The sequence below is a fragment of the Trachinotus anak genome, unplaced genomic scaffold, assembly GCF_046630095.1.
Source record: "Trachinotus anak isolate AG129_WGS33_773 ecotype Australia unplaced genomic scaffold, CSIRO_AGI_Tana_v1 ptg000012l, whole genome shotgun sequence".
In the NCBI taxonomy this organism is placed as follows: Eukaryota; Metazoa; Chordata; class Actinopteri; order Carangiformes; family Carangidae; genus Trachinotus; species Trachinotus anak.
Genome location: NW_027273863.1, coordinates 22,220,313 through 22,242,353, shown reverse-complemented (window position 1 = coordinate 22,242,353; position 22,041 = coordinate 22,220,313). Strand labels below are relative to the sequence as shown.

The 22,041-nt window shown below is 41.8% G+C and overlaps 1 protein-coding gene across 13 annotated transcripts in view; it reads left to right on the top strand.

Moving 5' to 3' along the window:
* The window catches only part of LOC139629195 (partitioning defective 3 homolog), a 237,741-nt gene that overhangs the window by 170,736 nt on the left and 44,964 nt on the right, over positions 1-22,041 (top strand). For 12 of the 13 annotated variants that reach the window (XM_071491678.1, XM_071491674.1, XM_071491677.1 and 9 more), the window contains 2 exons: positions 4,062-4,190; positions 11,142-11,423. In XM_071491678.1, coding sequence (XP_071347779.1) covers positions 4,062-4,190; positions 11,142-11,423 — 411 coding nt within the window. Of the gene's footprint in view, positions 1-4,061; positions 4,191-9,162; positions 9,239-11,141; positions 11,424-22,041 lie in introns of those variants that run through there. The other variant, XR_011692923.1, reaches the window with a different exon arrangement.

Sequence of the window (22,041 nt, the reverse complement as noted above, 5' to 3'; positions counted from 1 at the left end):
GTGGTTTTAGCATTTCTGTGTGTGTGTGTTTGTGTGTGTGTGTGTGTGTGTGTGTGTGTGTGTGTGTGTGTGTGTGTGTGTGTGTCTGCGCGCCGTCACGAACAAGTGACCAAGCCTGAACTCAGAAAAGGCTCACGCTGTTACAAGCTTCATGATGTGTTGTCATGATCTGTTATTTGACCATTCTCGCCGTCTGCTGTTGGGTTTTCCAAAAACCTCTCACTTTTTAGTCTGAAATTTTTTTGAGGACAGATTTGTCAGGGATTGACGGACGTTCCTGCACCACACTCTGTTCACTTGTCTGCAACATAAAAAATCAGGATCCATTTGCATTTGTTAAATGGCGAGCTGAAGCGTTGTCAGTTAAAGAAGCTGTATCTGCAGCTGAATGCCAATGTTAGCAAACATTAGCATGGTAATGGTAGCATCTTAACGTATGCAGTTAGCATGTCAGCATGTAGGTACAATTTAACGTGCAATCTCCTGTCTCTGCTTCAGTGACATTAAAAACAAATTGTGGTCATTTAGACTGATTTTACTGTGGACAAATGTCGGCATCTTTCGAATTAAACCAAGAATATACTCTCCAATGAGCAGGAGTTGGACTGTCAGCTGTGTAGAGATGTTTACATTATGACGCTTCATTCTTTTACTTGCCGAGAGCTGTTTCTGGAGGTGGAAAGCAACGCCAACATTAACTCATGTTCATCTTTTATTTCTATCACTTGTTTTCTTCTACTGAAGCTAGCATGCTAACAAGCTAGCCCAGGTCTGGTCGGCCCGTCTCGTCACTTTCCGATAGCGAGTCATTGTTGTGTCCAGTCTGTCCTGAACTCAGAGGACGTTTTATAACCTCTTGTCTTGTAAATACAACAATGTCTGAACCTCTCAGCAAGAAGCCACACTCGGCAGCAGAGGGAACTCACATATAGCCCCTTCGAAATGGTGGATGAGGTTGGGACCGAGGTTTCTGCATATGCCATCTTTGGCGTTTTGATAAATGCCATCATGCTGTGATCTTATTTTAGGAGCATTCATTCTTGAATTTATTTTAAATTCATCCGTTTGTGATGCGATGACATCTCAGCAGCACAGCAGCAGCAGTTGTTTTCACTAGTTGTGCTATTAAAGGGATTAGCAGTGACACAGGGGTGGTCTGCTGAATTGAATTACTTGAAGCCTTGACATTTTGAAGTTTTCGTTTGAAACCACAGAATCCCGTCAATGCCTCGTTATCAATGGCGCCGGGCTCCCAAGACAAGGCGGGCCTAACTGTGCCTGGAATATAAGATTATTAAATGCCCCGGTGTCATGGTTAATACTCTGTCTCATCTTCAAAGTTTTCCCACTCAGTCATAAATCTTGCTGTTTGTGTGTGTGTGTGTGTGACAAGGAGAGTTGGGCTGTTTTTAAGGGACTGTTAATGAAAGTTAGTGGTGTGGAGAGACAAAGTGTCAACCGTCTCTCGCCATGATAGATCGCTCCTGCTCTTAGCATTAACAGCCAGCCGTCAGTCTTTCAGACGGCCGCAGTTAAATTAATCAGTTAATGGACCTTAGTCTCTGGGCGTCCCTCCCCACTCACACTGCAGTTTCCCCTCCTCGTTCTTATCTCTGTCTCCCTCAGTTTGTCTTTTACACTCCACAGCATCAGTATCTGTGCCATTTAAGGGTTTCTACTCGTTATGAAAAAATAAATTTGGTAGCTACATTCAGAAAACATCCTTAATCAGAGTTATCATGAGATGTTCAAATGTCAGATGGTCAAGCTAGGAGCCATGCTTAATTTAAAAATGGAACAATTTTATGGACAGTTGTGAGCTAGTTATTGTGCCATTGACAGGACATATCACGCTGTCTGTGATCTTCTTGGATTCAATTAATATGAGCATGAATGCTAATCAAAAAGAGAAGCTGCACACGCTGAGACATTGTGCAGGGAAGGCAGTGATGACCAAGTGACCAAAAATACTTGAGAGCATATTTTTTTGCTTTTTTTTCTGCTCTTGGTCACAGATCGTTTTGTTTTTGTTACTAATCTAATATAAAAAAAGGTCATGGAAGACCAATTCATTATTTTTGTCTCATTCTTGGTTCATTCTGACTTTGATTCACACACACAAATAGGTGCTTTAGTCGCTTTCTTTTCATTACTATTCATCCTTTGCTCCATTTTCATTTTGTTTTTCACACCCAATATTGTACAATTTTTAAAGATTTGATTCTGCTTTAGTTCCTCTCACTTTCCCATTCATCCATTTTTTGCCTCTCACCTTTTCTCCCATGCCATGTTGTTTTCTTCTTTGTGTTTCTCAGTGTTTCACACACTCCTACACACTCGCACCACTGGGTTTTCTCTGCAGATTCATTTGCTTGTTTTTGTTCTTTTCTTCCCATGTTTCTCTCATTGATTTACTTGATATCCCTTGTTTTCAATTCTCTTTCTTCTGTACTGCTTTCCATGTGCTTGCACACACACACACACACACACACACACACACACACACACACACACACACACACACCACACATACCTCACATTTCCTTGTCTTTGCCTCTTTTATTTTCCTCGCTCTGACTCATATCAAGTCAATTTACACTCTGTCTCTTTAATTCTTAAACACACTCACTCCACTCTTTCACTTCCTTGGTTTGCTTTTGATCTTGTGACTTTCCTCTTTCCTTCACCTTTTTATCTTTCTATTTTTTCTTTTTTAACTTTACTTTGTCTCTCTCTTCAGTAACTTACACACACACACACACACACACACACCTCTTGGGTTTTTCTTTGTGTTCTTCACCGTATTTTGGTTCCTGATTTTAATGTTTTATTCACTGAGTTTCTCTTGCACAAGTTCATTCTTTTTCTCTCTTGTTCACTGTCCTCTGTCTATGTCATTAACACACACACACACACACACACACACACGTTGTCTCTTTAGAAGTCGTAGATATTCTCTGCGGACCAATTTCCCTGTGAATAATCATGGAGGTTCATTGTGGAAGCGAGCACGGTGCCAAAGTCATTTCTTCAACAGGCTGCAGCTTTATACTGAGTCAATCAAGCTGAAATATCTCTGCAATGGCTCCTATTTCGTTAAGCGTCACTCCCTCCCTATGAATATAATTACTGTGATGGGGCCGCGTCTACGCCTTCTTCGTTTACCACTCCCCGACTTTAAACGAAGTGAATTGGGTTTGAAGTTGTGAGAAGTACTTTTTCAGATGGTTCATTTGAGGGCTCGATCAAACCTGCGGGCTGTTTTCAGTGATCGCAGACAACATTTTCAGTCAGATCAGTGAACTGTGGGTTTCTGTCAAGGTTCTGGCCGTCAGCAGTTTGGTTTAAGAGAAATGTCTTGCATTTTATCAGCATACCTACTGCATGACTTAAGGCAATAACAGGTGAATGTCTCAGATCTAGATTATCTAAAAGATTTTCCTTGAACTTGTTCTGACTACTCTCTAATCCATACCAGTGTCTTGTGAAGACGTTCACATTGCGTCTTAGTTTCTACGTTTTCGCCTGCAGTCCACACAACTCGGGGGTTTTTCAAGCACCTAAAATGGAGACTTTTGGAAACACTGCAGGACCCATTTTAGCTTGAAGACCTGGGGGTTGTGTTGTAGTCTGAACGGGCAAAAACTGAGACATTTTGAAACAATGACGTGGACACCCACAGTCGCTCCCTGATTGGATCAGCTCCAACTACCAGTGGTGAAAGCAACATGAGCAACAAGCTACAAGTGTTACTGACCTTGTTGTCTTTGCTAGTACACACTACAGCTGTCTTTGCTTTCCTCGTTCTTGTTATTTTGTGCAACTAATCAGATGCAGGATGGATAGTCAGCTTCCTGTTTACTGTGTGTTAGTATGGACGGAGATCATTTCTGATACAGAGCAAAAATTTGCATCTGGTCTGTTTTAAAATGAAAACATATTAATGCAGCTGTAGCCTAAAAACAAACAAAAAAATAACAAAATACAGTATTATTATTTTAGTTGAGTGTTACATTCATTATCCTAAATGGGTATTGATTGAGAATGGTTTTGTGTTGCAGGTTCGGGAAGCACCGAAAGGACGAGCGGCCGGGGGAAAAGATGGATCGTAAAGGCTCCAGCAAGTGGAGGCCTGAGGAGACGCAGGTTTCTGAGGAGGAGACAATGAAGATGAGGATGGAGCAGGAGAGGTAAGGTGTTGCTGCTAAATGCTGTTAAATGTAGTTCTCTGCCGCAGGTGAAGTGGGGGGTGTTGTTCCTTTTGTCTCTGGATTCCCATGTGTTCTGTTACTGTGGGTTCCAATGTGAATGAGGGTAAAAACTGTCATAATCTTGCAGCTCTGCTGAGCTATAAGAATCAAAGTGAAGCACAAGTGAATAAAATAACTTGTATTTGCTCTCGGGGATCACTCACAGTGTTTTTAAACTAAAAAAAATCGATGTGTTTTAATAGCCTTGATCATAGCTCCAAAAGTGCAAATCCAAATTAAAGCTTCTGTGTTGTCTGCCCTCCTTTGCCTCTCTTAGCCTTTCTTATCTCGACTCATTAAAGCTGAAATGCTCAAACTAGTGGATGACCAAATTAATTTAGCCTTGCAAAGCCTGTAGTACTGCTCCCTGCTTTGATAAATAGCAGTTAATATGCAGCATGTGGCCAAAAGTATATGGACAGCTGAACATTTCATCCAGAAAGAGGAATTTGTTTCCAAAAAAGCGCAGGTGGTTAATCTGCTGGGAAGCCTTTGCACAAGATTTTGGAACCTGCTGCAGGGACTTCGCTCCCATTCAGCCACAGGAGAATTAGTGATATAAGTCACTGATGTTGGCCTGGCTCACAATCTGAGTCCCGGTTCATCCCCAGTGGTTTTGAGTGAGGTTGAGGTCAGGGCTCAGTGCAGACCAAAACTAAATATTTCTCCATGGACCTCATTTAGTGTTCTGGGACATTGTAATTATAAAACAAAGGAGCCTTACCCAGACTGTTGCTACAATGTAGGAAGCAAAGTCTGAAATATCATCATATGCTGTAAGAAGTCCCTTAATTGGAAAGACCAGAAGTACCCAGAAGTATATGGACAGGGATGTTGTACACAAATTATGTCTACTACTACTAACAGCATGATGAGCCCAGTGGAAGATTGGAGGGAAACAAGGAGGTCGTGACCACAGTTCAGTGTTTTTAATCTAGCATAACAATTAGAGTGAATGAATTCCCTCTACTATATTTCATAGACTTAATAACAAGGGTATGATCTGTTTTAACTACTCTCTTTTGTGCAATAGCTCTATTTAATAGTAATTTAATATAATGGTTTAATAAATCAAAATTAATTTAAAAAAAGAGCAGGTAATGATAAGAAAAAAATATAATTTTGTTTTACTGTTGTCAGGTGGTTGCTCAAAACCAAACAACTCTAAGACAGCATGTCTCACTGCTTGTCCGTGTCTCTCTCTTTCCACCAAACTAAATGTCAGACGGGCACCGTGCCAGTATTTTTGGGGCAGCGGTTTGTAAATGCCAAGGCCATTACAGCCCTGCCAGCTAATTAATTCCCATGCTCTTGGTGTAGGGGCAGGAGTCATTACTCCCCTCAGTTGCTCGTTATGAAAATTTGGTTTGTAATTCTTTCTTTATGCCTGCAGAGCAGATAGTCCAATAATATGATAATAGCCCCGTCTTTATTTTTAATTGGCTTTAGGTTAACGCAAATGCCACGTCAGATGATTCGGTTGTTGCGCCGGGTATCGTTAAAAGTTCAGAATGGTCTCTTTGTATGTTAATCAAATCTGTGACTTGTCTGTTATTTCCTGTGTTCGAATATTGAAGTCACATGCATTTATTACTATGATGGAATTGCAACCATTCGTGGACCTCTGGACTACTTCGTGTTATTTCAGATATGTGTAACACGGATAACATCTACCCTTTACCTCCTTCATTCAAGTCCTTGTTCAGTTTTACAGTGTTGTCAGAATACAGTGGAATTAGTACTTTTTTTGGTTACATCCTGAATTCATTGCAGATTAAGTGGATTACATTTTGTTTGTTTACTTCAAGAAGTGAAGGTTTTCAAGCTTGAGTTTCCTTTCTCATGTCATTAAAGGGAATATCTGGGTTCATTTAAACCCTCAGCACCACAAGATGTAAACAGGTTCAATGCCACTACACTCTATGTGATCTGTTTCTATCAGATATAGTAATACCTTTCATTACACAAAATAGTGTAAGTAGAGACAGTGTTATTTTAAACCTATTTCTTCATCTTCTTCCAAGATTTATCTTTGGGTCTGGGGCCCTGCAAGAGCTGAAAAGTGGGTGGGTCATTTATTTTGTGCATTAATGTGTACTTTAGTATGTGTCTAATGATTTTGTCATGTAAAGCGCTCAGGGCAAGAAAGAGCCAAGCGAAATCAAGCAAAATGGGAGATGAGAAACCAAAAATCAGCTAAATGCGGGTTGGAACTCCTCCACATCCACATCCACAGAGCAGGAAGTATCTTGGGATTGTCTGACAGTAGTTCTTTAAGTCAATATAATAATTATTTTGTTCAGCGTCAGGTGTTGGACTCACTCCAACCAAGTGCACTCTCCCTCCCTAAGCCCCCAAAAAGCACAAACACGTTTCTCTCTCGTTTGGGTTTAACCATTAGCTGAGATGCACTGATATTGACGGGGAGATCCAGTGGAGGTCTGTGGAGGACTGTGGCTCCTTCAGTGTTCAACAACAGTCCAGTTAGCTGTGATTCGCCGAGCTGCCCCTCGCGAGGTTCAGCTGCGAGCTTTGGCGCTTTGCTGCAGAGCACCTATTGATTAGCCACTGCCAGAGGCTACGGTTAATCCAGCTGTGATTGACTAGATGGATCACAGGGTTTTAAGTCTGGGGTCCCAGTGGACTCCAACCTCAACTGAGATGAACAGATATAGACAGACAACTCAGACAGTGCACTGATGTTTGTTGGGGGGATGATGTATGGTCATTTAAATAAACATGCATATACAGTATGTAAATGATGCTTCACTGTTGACATGAATGTACTGTATATGATAATGTATCTGGCCTGAATCAGATAAGACAGAGCTCTGACTGCTTTAGGTTTCACCAGTGCTACTTTTTATTTCTTTACTAAAATTAAGATATTGGCCAATGCTAAAGGTACTGTACCATCCTTCGCTTTGCTTTGGACGATGCAACATACAACAGTAGAAACTACAAGGTTTTCTACCTGGCATGTGTGATTGCACCTGTTTGATTGGCCAACACTGTGGGTTGCCAGATGATACTGGCTTGTGCTGTGGCAACATTTGAGCCAACATAAACATACTGGACAACAGAGGGGTTTTTTTTGCCAGAGCTATCTGTACACAAAGCGCATCAGTCAGTGCATGAATTCAGTTTGTCTTTTAAGAGGCAGCCAGTGTGCTGTACACTACATCAAGTCATAAATCCCAGTGAACTTCCATTGACCCAGACACTTGGTCCAATGTAAAGTGTACTCTTGTGTTTCCTTGACATTGACGAACCATAGAGATCTATCACTTAAAATGGCCAAATTTACTTCTGTATAGCTGGTTTGACCCTTACGAATTATCAAAGCCCTGCAATATTCCCCTTGAAGAACACAGCAAGTGCTTGACTAAAGTTTCTTCTGCAAACCATAAAGCATTTCCAGATATCAATCCAAAAGGGTTTTCAGCAGCCATCTTATCCTGCTGGACCTTCTCCCTTCATGTACTTCCTGCCTTTCTCTGTGGTCTATCATTTATGTCAGCATTACTGCTAAAAGGAAGGTTTATTACACAGCGGATACAATGGCACATAATGGACCATTGTTCTGGCTCGATGTGGTAGAAAGGTCACTCGTCAAACACCTTTCTTCTACCATAATGTGCCATCCTGCCGTTTCTATACCCTTTTATCTGCTTTCTCTCCCTCTCTTTAGGCTATGCACTTTCCTTTGTTTAACGTCTGACTCTTTTCCTACTTTTCCTGTTGCTTTTTCTATCATTTACCCTTCATGCTGAGAGTATTTTCATCTCTCATCAAGGTTAGTCATTACAGAGAAAACAGGGTTTTCCTTACGCAAATATTTTGGGACCGAGAGGTTAATGATTAGGCCAAGTGTGGTTTTCCTTCCTATCCCATTTTAATCAGTGTAATTGTATTTGTGGAACAGTTTTAGCTACATAGCTTGTTAAGTGTTTGTCATATTGACATAGATAGAGACATTATCTGATTCTGTCTCAAAGGAATACTCCTGTGAACACCTACTTAGCAAATTTTTAAAAGTCTGTGTGACGGATGGCAACTGTAGTCAGCTGCAAAGACACATTTTCGAAAACAACCTCAGAAGCCACTCATGTAGCATAATCTACTTTTCCACCGTCCATCTAAACTCGGTATGTTCTTTATTTTTAAGTATGATTTATTTATGGTATGTTCAGTACGTAAAACGCATAAACATAAAGCCTCACCCACATCTCAATAGAAAATATGACAGCTGCACAAGTTGAGAATGTCTGACAGTAAATTCAAGCCTTCAGAGTGTGTGTTTAATACTTCAAACAAATTACATTAGTATTCACAGCTGTTTACTCACCAGTCTAGAACAAACATTGCGAGTTCAGCATCAAAGCATCAAACTTTATTCCTTTAGTTGCTGGGAGCTGTCTCCAGCGGTGGAATACAACAGCAATGTTAACTCTTGTCTCTATCACATCATTTCCTCCACTGATGTTAGCATGCTAACCAGCTAGCCCCAGCCAGTCTCGTCAATTTCCAGTAGCAACACACTATAGCCTCCAGTCTGCCCTGAAGAAGCATTGCCAGAGGGCGTATTATAACCTCTTGTCTTGTGAACACAACAATGGCCAAAGCTCTTGTCAAGCGACCATCACCACCATCCACTAACTGCAAGAAACTATCTTTGGCAGCAAAAAAACCTTACAAAGCTGGTTAGAAGTTGGTTTATCTTCATTTTCTGATTGATTTTAAAATTATGATTAACAGATTGATTGTTGATGGATGTAATTGTTAGTAAGAAACCAAACCAATAATTTTGATAATAGATGAATTTTGTTCAGTACTTCAACTCTTAGGATTTGAGATTGTGTCCTTTGTCACATAACACAACTGGTTCAAAGCTGCATCCTTCCTCACTCAGAAACTGGCCCCGTTGACCCCGTCCAGTGCCTCGTTATGGAAAGGGGCTGCGCGGCGAAGGCCAGGCGGCTGGATTGGTATGTCTGGCCTTATCTTATCAGCCACTGTGCTTGTGTATACAATCAGTAGCTGCTCCCACTCCTGCTGCTGCTTTCTCTGATGGAAAACACTGTTTTTCCTCTGGGTTTAAAGATAGATCCCTCAAGGGCCCTGCTTCCTTCTGCGCCATTAGATAATTGCTGAGTCCACAAATAGTACAGACGCAGTTGCAAATCCACAAGCTTCTGACATGGGTTGAGTTGTTCGAATAAATGTACATTTTGCTAAGAAGATTGTTACCCCTGTCCAGATTCAGTAGGGAGCTTTTAGTCATCAAGTTCATTAGCAGACTTATTTAGGTATTTTAAGGTAATCCCTCTCATTTCTGTTCTTTTGATTCACACTTTGCTCCCTCCAATGGGGAGCTCTCCTTATCAGACTTATTGTTTCGTTATGCACAGCATGCAAATTTTCTGGAGGAAGCATTTCAGATTTCAGCCCGCTGTGTGTTCAGTGAAGTTGCACCCCCTACCTCGCCACCACTGCGGCTGTCCCATTCGCTTTCTCGCTGCCATTAAAAAGGGGCCTGGAGAAAAGAGAGCAGTATGATAATTGGTAGTTGTAAAGCTCTGATAATTGGCATGGCTGTAATTATGGGGCTGCGCAATAGGTAGTCCCCCTGCTGTAGAAAATGGTGTTGCCAGTTATTCACAAGATAATGGCCTAAAGAGAAAGGGTGTATGTATTATTTCTGTGTTTTTTTTAGTTCTGCTGTGTGTGAGACAGAGAGGTGTCAGAGGTGTGTGTATATGTGTGTGTTCGTATGTGTGTTTGAGAGAAAGCATGGCAGCTATACATTTGCAGCACTGTGTGAATACAAAGTGCCTTCTTTGTTCGAGGTGTTGAGGGGGCGAGAGACTATTATGCATTGTTTATGGTATTATTCATTGGGGGAGAAAAAAAAGCATAAATAATAGACTCCACCTCTTCTCTCTCTTCTCTCTCTTCTGTAATGGAAAGCTAAAAAGGCACAATAAACAATCACTTGCAGATGTTTCAGTGGTGCGTCTGGTGTTTTGTTAATGTGACACCTGAGATTTACAGCATGTCTAAGCTCCACAGAGTATAAGGCTTTAGCAACATAAAGGTTTTGCCTCACAGACTGGAATAGTTTTAACCATGATTCATAAAGGATTTAACTGCCATTCACACAGTATTTCTTGTACAATGCTAAATAAGTAGTTTTTTCTGCCCATATCCTGCAACAGCATTTGCTTTATGTCACTATTCTACGTGCTGTTGAGTGATGTTTGTAATTAACCATATTGTTGACAGGAAGTATTTAAAAATTATTTCTCATAATCAGACTTGAGTTTGACTAGCAACTAACCTACCTGTGGATTTGAACTGAGCCTAATCATGAGCAATGTCTGTTTAATATGACCTTGTGCAGGTTCTGTAGCTCAGGATGAAGTTACCTCTCTGCTTTTCATTCCAGGAACTGAGGCTGAACTTTAACAAATGAGACTATTTCAGAGCTTGACATGTTTGTATAATAAAATCAAACCCTGTTATAATATTTAAAATGACCAAACTCAAGCATATTCTTCTGTCAGTCTCCTCATGGTTGAGTCAATATGGAAAGGACTTTCGTCTGAAAGTAAATGCACTGTAAATGTTAAATGTTGGCCAATTCGGTTTATAAGAACAAGCAACATTTGCAAAATGCTTGTAAAGGATAACACAATGAAGGACAGTTGTATTTTACAGTCCTTGATACCTAAATACAACAATAACACAGCCTAGAGAATGCAGTACAGTTCAAAAACTGCACAGATTCTTACCCGAGATTTCCCCAAACTACACAGAACTGTCTTATTTTGACTTCATATCATATTGACTTTTTTGCATCAACTTGTCCTCCATCATCCTCCTCACCAGGATCCAGGCCAAGACCCGGGAGCTGAGGGAGCGCCAGGCCAGGGAACGGGACTACGCTGAGATTCTGGACATAAGCCGCACGCCGGAGAGGTCCTCTGAGGAGGAGCACCCGTACGCCGGAATCAACCCCCTGAACAGCTCCGTGGACAGCGGTCACAGCCGACCCCACAGCCCCCGAGACGACTACCCCCATATCCATCCACACCACCAGCACCAGCACTCCGATTCACTCTACACCCAAGTCAGCAAGCCCCGCAGTGACCGGCCTCCATCTGCAGACAGGTAGGGGTGTTTTCATGCATCTTAAGATTTCTGTTTCTAGATTTCTTTTCTTAGAGCTCGGCCTCAGGGGTCAATTGTCCTTCCTGTCTTTCTTTTTTTTTAAATTCAACTTTGTGAATTCTCCTCAGCTTTAGCCAGTGTCACATTTAATTTCCTATTCACGCTGTCTTGTTTTGCTGGAAAAATGAATTAATTACCTGGTGACACTAATGAATTCCACTGGAGTCGCAATCCCACTCAGATGCCATTTCCGTTCAGACCAGGTGACGGGCTGCCATTCACAGTTCAGCAACCTTTTCGCCTCCAATTCAAAAGCACAACCCAGTCGTGGTATTTCGGGGGAAAAGGTCTGTCGGGGGCCCGATTTCTTCCTCACATTCCCAGCCCTCGTAACTCTGAGGCAGCATTATTGCGCGGAGATGGCAGGCTGGCTACCACACCTGCAGGAGAAAATAATCACAGCAAAGGAAGGCAGGTGGTAAATGTCAGCTCGCCGACTGCTAGACACAATGCGCCAGTCTCGGGGGGGATGTGGGGATTACTCTGGGGAGGCACTGAGTGAATGGAAACCTTTGAATACCTGTCTCTCTTTCTGCCCCGCTTGACCTTTCTACCTTCCTTTCTTTCCGTCTTTCGCTCTATTGATTTCACCTTGTTGCTGCATTTTCACTTTGTTGCATTCCCCTGTCCTTCTGTGAGGTATTCTGTCTGAGCCCACGATTGACAGCTGTCAGTCACTTTAAAATAATCGCCTCAGCCTGGCACTGAGATCCTTTTTTACTTTGGATTCATTGACTGCACACAAGCAGTGTTATCAAACTTATAACCCAAAGCAAAGTCCACTGCTGTGACAGCCGGCCAGGTAAAAGCCAGTATCTTCTAAAAGCCGGCGTCTTGTCAGCAGCAGCAGCAGCACTGCGGGACTGTGCTGAGTTGCTCCCAAATCCTCCTCCGATCAATGAATGTTCAGTTTCGTGGCCCCAGGATGGATTTAGGAAACTTGAAGCCAATCAGGGGAGGCCTGCAGCACAGCAGCAACACAGGCGGTGCAGGCGGGTACATCCACGGCTGAATGAATGGGTTTGTCTTAGTCGAGGTTTTCACGCATCCCCAGATGGCCCCGGCAGCCTGTGTGTACTTCAAGAGTGCTGTAGCTCGTATTGATTCATAATTCATGGTGCTTCTGTTGTCACTGTATGAATTTTTTTTTTTCTTTTCTGTTTTGTACCACTGATGCAGTACTGCATTGAGGTATGCACATGCACAACAGAAGATAATATACCAGCATTACAAATATGGAGTTTAATTTAATCAGGAGAGGGAGTTCACTCATGATTTAACTCTAATCATCATCCTGTTAAAGTTTAAAGCTTTTTCACCCAATAACCACACGAGCAATGTATTACTTTGTCTTACTCGGTCTACTATGAGATTGTTTTTAGTTGTATACCTCTTTAGGGTGAACATACTTTGCAAGAAAGCTTCCCCCTTGAAGCCCACAACAACAACAACTACACACACACACACACACACACATATATAGTATTAATTTGAATTGAATTTGGAGGTTTTTGACTGCTAGTTGGAGAAAACAAGATACACTAAAATATCATTCTTGGCAGTGGGAACCTGTGATGAGCCTCTTGACTGTTTGTCTACATTGATAGGTAAAATGATTAATTAGTCTGAAAACTAATGAATACATTATTCAGCATTTAAGTATTCAGTAGTTGCAGCCTTGAAATGATAACCATGACTGCTGAACTTCAGTACTGCATTTCATTGCAATATTCTTAATTAATATCTGCAACAGGTCTGACTTTTGTTTAGATCACAATGATTTTCTGCTTGAATACTGTTTTTCATGTGGTTTTGGACACAGCTGTTCAGACTGTATACCTGCTCGCCGCACTGCCCCAGATGTGAAGCTTGGACTACAGCGGTGTAGGTGCCAGGGACACAAAGTAAGAAAAATACACCTCCTGAGAGAACCAGGAAGCGTGTTTCCTGTGTCCCGTCTGCCCCCCACAACCCCCTACTGAGGAAGTGAATAGGACCCTGCCATGCCAGGCACGGGGGGGGACTCACTCGACAGAGTGTTTGTTATTATGGGATTCGAATGGCAGCAACTGATATCAGAGCCTTAAGACTGTGGAGATTTGATCAAAGCAATAACATGTCCATAGAAACTAAGAGTGAAGGAAGGTTTTTTTTTTCCTACACCAACACTCAAGTTCAAACCTAAACAGTTCTAGGTTTCGTTTGAGTCAGCTTGATACTTAAGATGTTGCTGTGTGCCTCAGGTCAGTTTAACTGGCTGAATCTGTGGCAGTTTATGTATTTTATCTCCATTTCATGACCCAAATCAGGCTCGACATGGCTCTCAAAATGTCACGGTTTTATATTAGTGTTTGTATGGTCTCGTTGTTCACACTGCCATGTTGTGATTGTCACAAGATTATGACTCAGACTCAAATGGAAGAGGTCACAGCTGCAGCAGAGAGATTTGTAAGCTGTAGGATATTACATAATGATAATCTTTATTTATATAACACCTCTCTTAACAAGCTTACACTGTGCTTCAAACTGCAAGCACAAGCACTATTTAAAACAATGATGAATGGAAAAAGCATAGCAAAGCACACAACACAAACTAAACACCAGAAACATCTAAATCATGCACACAGTGAAAAAGCTTTAAAAAAAACATAAAAGTATATGAGAAAGAACATGAAAATGCTAAGTATGTTTCAGTAGTGGTCCTCAGGACCCCAACTGCGTGTCGGGGTCCTGCTTCATTAGCTGGACCTGAACCTTAGTTCAGGTCCAGCTAATGAAGCAGTTCCTGAGGTTGCAAACAGTTATATATGCTATTAAGACTAGTAATAAACAGTAAATACTAAAATGTTTATCTATTCTGAAACTGAGTGTGAATCTTCATCAGCAGGTTGAGACTCTGAGATGCAGTTAACAACTTTACACAAGCCACAGTAGTAAGTGAAAGGCTTCAGCTGATATTCAGTACTATCAAATATTGCCATATTTCCTGCCATGAGCAATATTTTTCATAATATCATGCCTCAGATAATATTGTATGTCACGAAATTTGGGCTGGATCAATATATTACATTTTGAATATCGTCCATGTCTAATAAGTAGCTGAGAGCATTGACTGCTTTGTTGTGACATCACAACGTTACAGAAGTCTCAGGCTCAGTTTCTGAATACAGGCTGTTTGCACTTCCCTGTGGACTGAGGCTTTGATACTTTCACAGTATTAATATGGAGCCTAGACCTGCTTTATAATCAGAAAACACATGGACATCTACCTTTAGACTGTATGGGACCTTTAAGAGTCTTGTTGCCAAATAGTGTGCCTTTTTATAAATGTTGTATGGACATTTGGTTAAGACAGGAAAACAGTGTGTTACAGTAGTAGATGAGATACAGCCACTGCATTTCCAATGAATTTACCATGTCCAATATATGGCCATCTGTTTCACAACAGATCTACACTTGACTATCTGACTCTAACTTTGTCATTAGGACAATACAGCCTTTGTTGCTGCTACCACAACCCTTCACTGTCTCACTGTAACTGCTGATATTGATAATAATCATCAACATCATCATCATCATCATCTTCATGAAGCATGCAGGCCAAGAGGAATTTCATCTCTTAACCCCGACTCTGTCACATACTCACACAACCAACTGAACAACAAGACCAAAACTTTTCTTCAGTGTCCAAATGAGCAAAGCAGAATCACACCACCCCTGTGGTCTCTCAGTTCCTCCTGGGGCTGTAAAATGTACAACTGCCTTTCTTACCATCGTGGCGCTTTAGCAGAGGAAACAGAAGAAAAACATGCAGCTGCATAAATATCCAGTGGAATTCATTTTTAATTGCCTTCTTTTTTCCTTCAGACATTGCACTGTCAGAAATTCAATTTAACTGCAGAGGTTTTAAAAACAAAAACAGTTAAAGAGGCTGGAAGGAGCTTCAGAGGCCTTTGGGAACAGTCTGCCATTTCCTTTGCTTTAAGGAGCCATGACCACGAGGACTGCATGCTCAACGGGTCTGCTGCAACAAGCCTGAAACAACACTCAGCTCTTTCTTCTGGAGTCCGCTCTGTAACATTGACTTTCAGGATTAGTTGTTTCTTAGATGTCTCTGTTTATGTTATGTTCAGGGCTGCTTGTTTGAACAAGACAGTAAATTGGAAGATGTGGATGTTTTTCAGAAGCACAAGATGTTTTAGTTGTTGCGTAGGTGGTACGGTGTACTATCAGGTTGCAAACACTCTCTTTTAAAGTGTTTCTGTTTTGGCTCCCAACCAAATTGCATAACCTTGCTGTTGGGACACTGGTGGTCTTTTTTTCTCCCTGCCAAGCAAAACATTGTCCAAAGCTTAGTGTTTTTATCTCCCCCAACGTTTTCCCATCATTACAGCTAAAAAAAATATTTCTCACCGAGGTCCTAGAGTGTGTAATTGGCATCTGGTAACATTTGTCACTGTGTTGTTTTTCCTAAATTCCCAAAGAATTGTAAAGTTGCAGCAGACAATATCCAAAGAATGTGTTGCCAGTTGCAGTAATCACCCACGTTTCTCAGGTGTTAATAAGCTGCATCCTCAACACTTTGCTGTATCACACTCCATCCCTGTTTTGTGGGTGTGAATGTGCACAGAGCCGAGTGAATTAGCCACCATTGTTTTATTCCCCTCCCAGCTACAAGGCAGCAGTGAATGCTGGGAAGGCTCTGAGGGATTTGGTGTGATTTGATTCTCCGCGTTTCCCGAGGAGGCAGCGCTCTTATTGAATCGGCTCCATTACATTTCATCTCCACCGGGGGAATAAGGGGCCTCAGAGGGAGCGAGTGCGGTCGTGTTGTATCACAAACACACCAGAAACGGCAACGCAGACAAACAAACAGACAGCAGTCGCCTTGCAGCTCTTCATAGGCCGATAAGGTGGTTTGTGTGTGATTGTGTGTGTGCCTGTGTGTGTGCATTTGCACTTGATTCATGCATAGCTGTGTGCACGCATTATTTGATAGTGTTTATCTGCACAGAGGCTTGTGTTGTTCTTTGCTATGTTTAGTTGTATTTGCTGGAAATGTAGAAGAGTGAGAGTGACAAGTCAATGGTGTGTGTGTGTGTATGTGTGTGTGTGTGTGTGTGTGTGTGTGTGTGTGTGTGTGTGTGTGGACACAGATAGAGAATGATGGCAGGTATGCAGCTGCACACAGTAAATACAAAGCTCCTGCCTCATGTAAGATTGTGTGAGGGCTGGATTGACCTGTGGGGGGACCCTGGGGCAAAAATGAGCCATGGGTTCCTGTTGACCCCCCAGTTCCTCCCACTCTTCTGTACATTATGTGTATATTCTCATGCCTGAGAATACATGGCAGCCATGATATATTTTGCCTGCAGCTGATATCCTGAAACAGCCCCTCCACTCAGTTCTCTGTGTGTCAGTTCGTTTATGGTAATTTGATTAAAACAAGTATTTATGTAGGAACATTCACTATATATGCACGATATAATGTAATAATTATTTCAAAGTCAAAGGGGTTGCTTGTCATGAGAATCAGTACTGGAGATCCTCTCAACTCTATGCAGCTTTTTAGCCTCTTTAGCTTTGTGTTTTAATTTTTTTGCCTTTCGTACTTCATTCTTGGAAGAAGCTCAGATAAACTGATGCTACGCTCCTGCTCAGCCCCAAACTGCAGACAGACAAAGCTGGAAACTAGCTGGTGAAAGCAGTGGAGGATTTACCAGTTGAACAGCCAGATATTTCCCACAGTAGTTTGAGGAGACCAAAACAGAGCTAAAAGTTAAAGGACCAGTGTGTAGGATTTAGTGGCATCGAACAGCGAGGGTGCAGAAAACAACCAACTGAATACCCCTCCTCTCACCGCACCCTTTGCAAGCATGCAGGTGAACTACAGTGGCCTTCGTGTAATGTAAAAACACTCTCAGAGTCAGTGTTTGGTTTGTCCATACTGGGCTACTGTAGAAACATGGCGGTGCATCATGGCGGGCTACAGGGAAGAGGGCTCTTTTTAAGACAACAAAAACACAGTGATTCTCAGTGTCAGGTGATTATACACCAATGAAAAGATGATCATAAATATTACATTTATTTTCTTGATCCCTCTAAATCCTGCACACTGGCCCTTTAATATTGTACTTAATTCATCAAGTGGTCAGAAACATGTCTCCATGTGAGTGCCAGTGTGACTCTGAGTCTGCTGGACGTGTAAATAGACAACTGTTTGCTAACACATTCATTATTTGGTGCTAAACCGTCAGATGTTGACTTTGAAAGTTTTCCCACACTGTCCAAGTGGCCTAAGAAAGTCAGTGAAAGCACCTTTAAGGCATTTATCATTTCAGTTTATTCTGTGCTTCAGTGGAACATATTCACCAAGCAAAAACTTGAAGTTAATAATTAATTTGCACAAACTAATTGTGGGAATGATAAATCAGCTTTGGTGGAAACATCACGGGGAGAGTGTGTGTACACGGTGCTTGCCAGGCCAGCACATGAACAGTAAGTCGCACTGCTTTTTACTTAACGATTAATTTAATCGCACCCTCCTCTCACTCAGTGTTGAGTAAACATGCAGCTAATCCAACATTCCCGTCTATTCTGGGGCCTCTGAGACTCCTGACAGGGGCCCCAGTCTGGCACCAGACATGTAAAACACAAAGACCAAACTAGAAACACAAACAGAGGAGTATCCAAAACTTGCACATTCTCACAAACAAACATATAATTTCAAGTCCAGACAGAGATTTAAAAGAGATTTATGAACTAGTCCAAAACAGTAGGTGCCAGTATTTTACACTGTATGATGGGATAAACAGAAAAAAATCTCCTTTCTCTCTCATTATCCCCCATAATCCACTTACTAACAGACATCATCCATGTTGTTTCTCCCTCTCGTTCCCATGTTTATCTAATCCCACACATCTGACCTTAAAGCGTTTCTCAATCTGTTTATCTCCTCTGTGTTCACATTAACAGGCGTCTGCCCTGTTTGCTGATTTCACTCATTATCACATCATGTTTATTCTTCCATAGCGGTTCATTTCACGTAGAACTACATAGACCAGCTCTGATTATGATGTTGTGCAAATGCCTGTATCAGAATCATCTCTCAAATCTCTTCTCTGTATTTAAAGAGAGATTCTAACTAAGACTTTGTTTTCATCTTCTGTGGAACTCAAAGTCTGACAAATTCAATTTTAAAGCCAAGAACATAAAGTGAGCTATTCAGCTGGAAAACTGTGTGGAAAAGTGGTTTGCTTGTTCGCTTTTTTTTTTTCCTGCTGCCAGACTAACCTGGAGTTGGAAGAACTCACAGCTGTGACTTTTCCCCTCCTCCCAACCCATTAAAGACCTGAGAAAAATCAAGCTCGGCAGCGTCTCTCTGCGTCTCAGCTGCTCCACTCTCTGGCTCCTAATGTGCGAATAGGCCTGCAGACAGGACGTTGGCTTTCACTGCTGTGCAGAATGTGAATGTGTGTGTTCTCACCGCTCACTGAGCAGAACAGGTTGTCTTACTACAGCTTGGGGGACATCTCTGTTCGAGGGTCATCGCGACTGCCTGAAATTGTCACTCTGAATGCTGGATCCACAGTCTGGTGTGGAGATGTGAACAGGGACAGAATTTTGAACGGCTGCCTCCATGTTTGGCCTCCGGTGGGAGACATCCACACAACACAGGCGTACTTGAACTTTTTGCACCTGAGAAAACTCATCTCACCAGCAGAAGGTAGCCGAGGACGTTCAGGATACTTCCTTTGAAGCTAGCTACAGCTACATCCCAACAAGACCGATAGCTTTCATCAAATGTGGCTGGCACGTTGTGAATGCACCCTGTAGTGTCCAATTGGTGCACACAGCAGACCACAAATGTCAGCTACACTTAGCCTGCAGACCCAGAAACCAGCCAGTGCTTCAGTTCTGCAATAATATGCAAAAATTATTGAGAAATACTTACTATGAACTCAAACAATAAGGATCTGAAGACTTGATATTGATTCAAGGCTTCTTTATAGGACAGAGCTGCAAGAACAGTTAATAATGCAGGACCCATCTTTGTCAATATTGTGCTTTTGTGGTGCATAATCCTTAAAATAATTTGCATTTAATGATAAAACCCCAGTAGATGCCATCTTTCCCCCTGTAGGAACTCCAGCCTTGTTGCTGAGTTAAGTTTATGAATTCTGCAGGTCTCATGCAGAGAGACTGAGCTGCATGTTGACAAACTGATCCCTGGTCATTTTTGTGATGCGCAGCGCTGCAGATGTTGATCATCCAGCATTCGGCTTCTCTCTGGTGACATTATATAAGTGATAAATGAACTGATACATTCATGAGTTGTGGTTTGGGGAAACGGGCTCAGGTGTTGTCTTTGGCAACAGATTCTCCAATCTGAGTTCTGGTTCAGTTCTTTCAAAATAAAAGCTATGACTCAGCTATGAGGCAGTTGTGCAATATAGGAAACCTGAAGGCACAGTCAGTTGCACTCTTACTGACTTTTTGTAGTAAGCAGAGGTGCGCCGTCAGAACAGGGTAACTAGGCAAGAAAAGGGGCCCCTCATATTATAACTATAAACCTCCTTAAACCTCTAATTAAAACCCTATACAGTGCACTACCACTGCCCCAAACCCCCTGAAATGGGGCCCCAGATGATGTGTGTTGTAGCTTAGTTAGCGTCTGCCATTAGACTGCATGTGAGGCATTCAGGGAACATTGTTAAATTGTACCATCAAACATAGCTTAAATGTGAGGTATTCAGGGGACATTGGTAAAGTTTACCGTCTAACACGATGGGCGTGTGAGGCGTTTAGGGGACATGGGGTGGTGGGACATGTGAGGTGGGGGAAGAATCTGTTTCCGTTGTGTATATGCTTTTATTTTCTATGTTTTTAGCTGCAGCAATGTCACGTGTTTAGACGTGCACACAAGCTATCTCTGCTCACCTACTGCAGATGTCTTGTGTAATTGAATGCATCATTTCCACAGCTGCACTGTCCAAATACGCCACTCTGTTCCTACATCCGTCTCTCAGAGTGGCAGCAGGGGAAGCTTCAGTGTTCACACGTGCAGTTTTCTGTCTCTGGGTTTTTCACTTACTTTTTCAATACAAAGCGCTTCAACAGAACAAGCTGGATTCTCTCGCCTGCTGTTTTAGCAGCCAGAGGATCATTTAAAATCATTTGCAATGGCTGACACCATACTTTCATCAACATGTCGTATACAAATGATTATGTACGAGCGCAGAGCGTGAGATAGGTTATATTAAAGTTAGGGTTTGTCAGCCACCATCTGCTTCTATATGGTGGATTCACTTATGTTGTGTATGAGGAGCGACAGGCCCGTCCTCTTCCACTTCTAATCCCTGGATCAAGGCCAAGAGCTACAGAGGAGAGATATGTTCTGCCCCGGGGAATCCTTTATGGATGTGGGAGAAGACGGCTCAGTGGTTTTTTATGGGGGGGTCATTTGGGTGTTGTCGGGTTGGCGGGTGAAGACTTTATTTCCACATTGCTATATGTCCGTTTTGGAAAACCAGAGTCATCAGTCTGTTTTTCTAAAAACACACATGGCTCCTTCAGTTTTATTTTGTTTTGTTTTAAACCCAGGATTTAAGTTACTGTCATCCTGTTCACCACAATGTGTTTGCCTCCTTACTCTTTACAGGGGGATGAAAACACAAGCAAACCTACTGTTGGCTTTACTCAGAGCAGCAGGGGCACAAAACCAAACTCACTGTTTTGACTATTAGATTTTTTTTTTTCCCAAATCTCTAAGGGCTTGTTAATGTAGATCGTAAAGAAGGAGTCGTTTTAAATAGCTCTGCAAACAAGGTGGGCTTAGTCCTGTTGGAATCCATGGAGGGCCTATAAATCAAAACTATTATATACAGGTCACTCTTAGCAGATGTAGGTGGTGAGAAATATTAGTTTGAACATTTTCTGGTGCAGAAAACTGAAAAATGTAACTATTGTTTTCCATGAAAAGGCTGCATGTTGCTCAGCAGATTTCAGGTAAAGAAAAGAAAAAGGTATAGAAAGCCCAAATATAGGAATGAAATTTGGATCCATGATCAGTTCAAAGTCAAAATTGGTCAAAACAGTCACGACAAACAAATTTAAACAGACTCACAGCGTGGAAATGTTTTCACTTATTTTTACATCCTCTTTTCCTCTTGTTTCTTTCCAAGGTCAGGAGTCTGTGAACCGTGTTATTGGTGTGGTCACATTGTTGGGATGGATTAGTTCTTGTATTTATACAGCAAACAATGAATAAAGCTGAAGACCTTGAGCAATCCAAGGGGAGGGGACTTTGAATACAGCTGAGTCTTGCTGTCATCAAACTGGAGATGATTGAAATTATATTTTATTAAACCATTTTTTGACCTATGAAAAGTGTTTATATTTTCAACATTCAGAAATGATAGTTGTCAACCATCTTAATCAGATGAGTGAAATGTAAGCAGCCTTTCCTGAGTCATAATCTAACCACATATTTAATGAATTTTCAGGAAAAGTCACCAACCGCAGGAGATAAAAAGGGAATTGTCCCTAAAGTGCATTA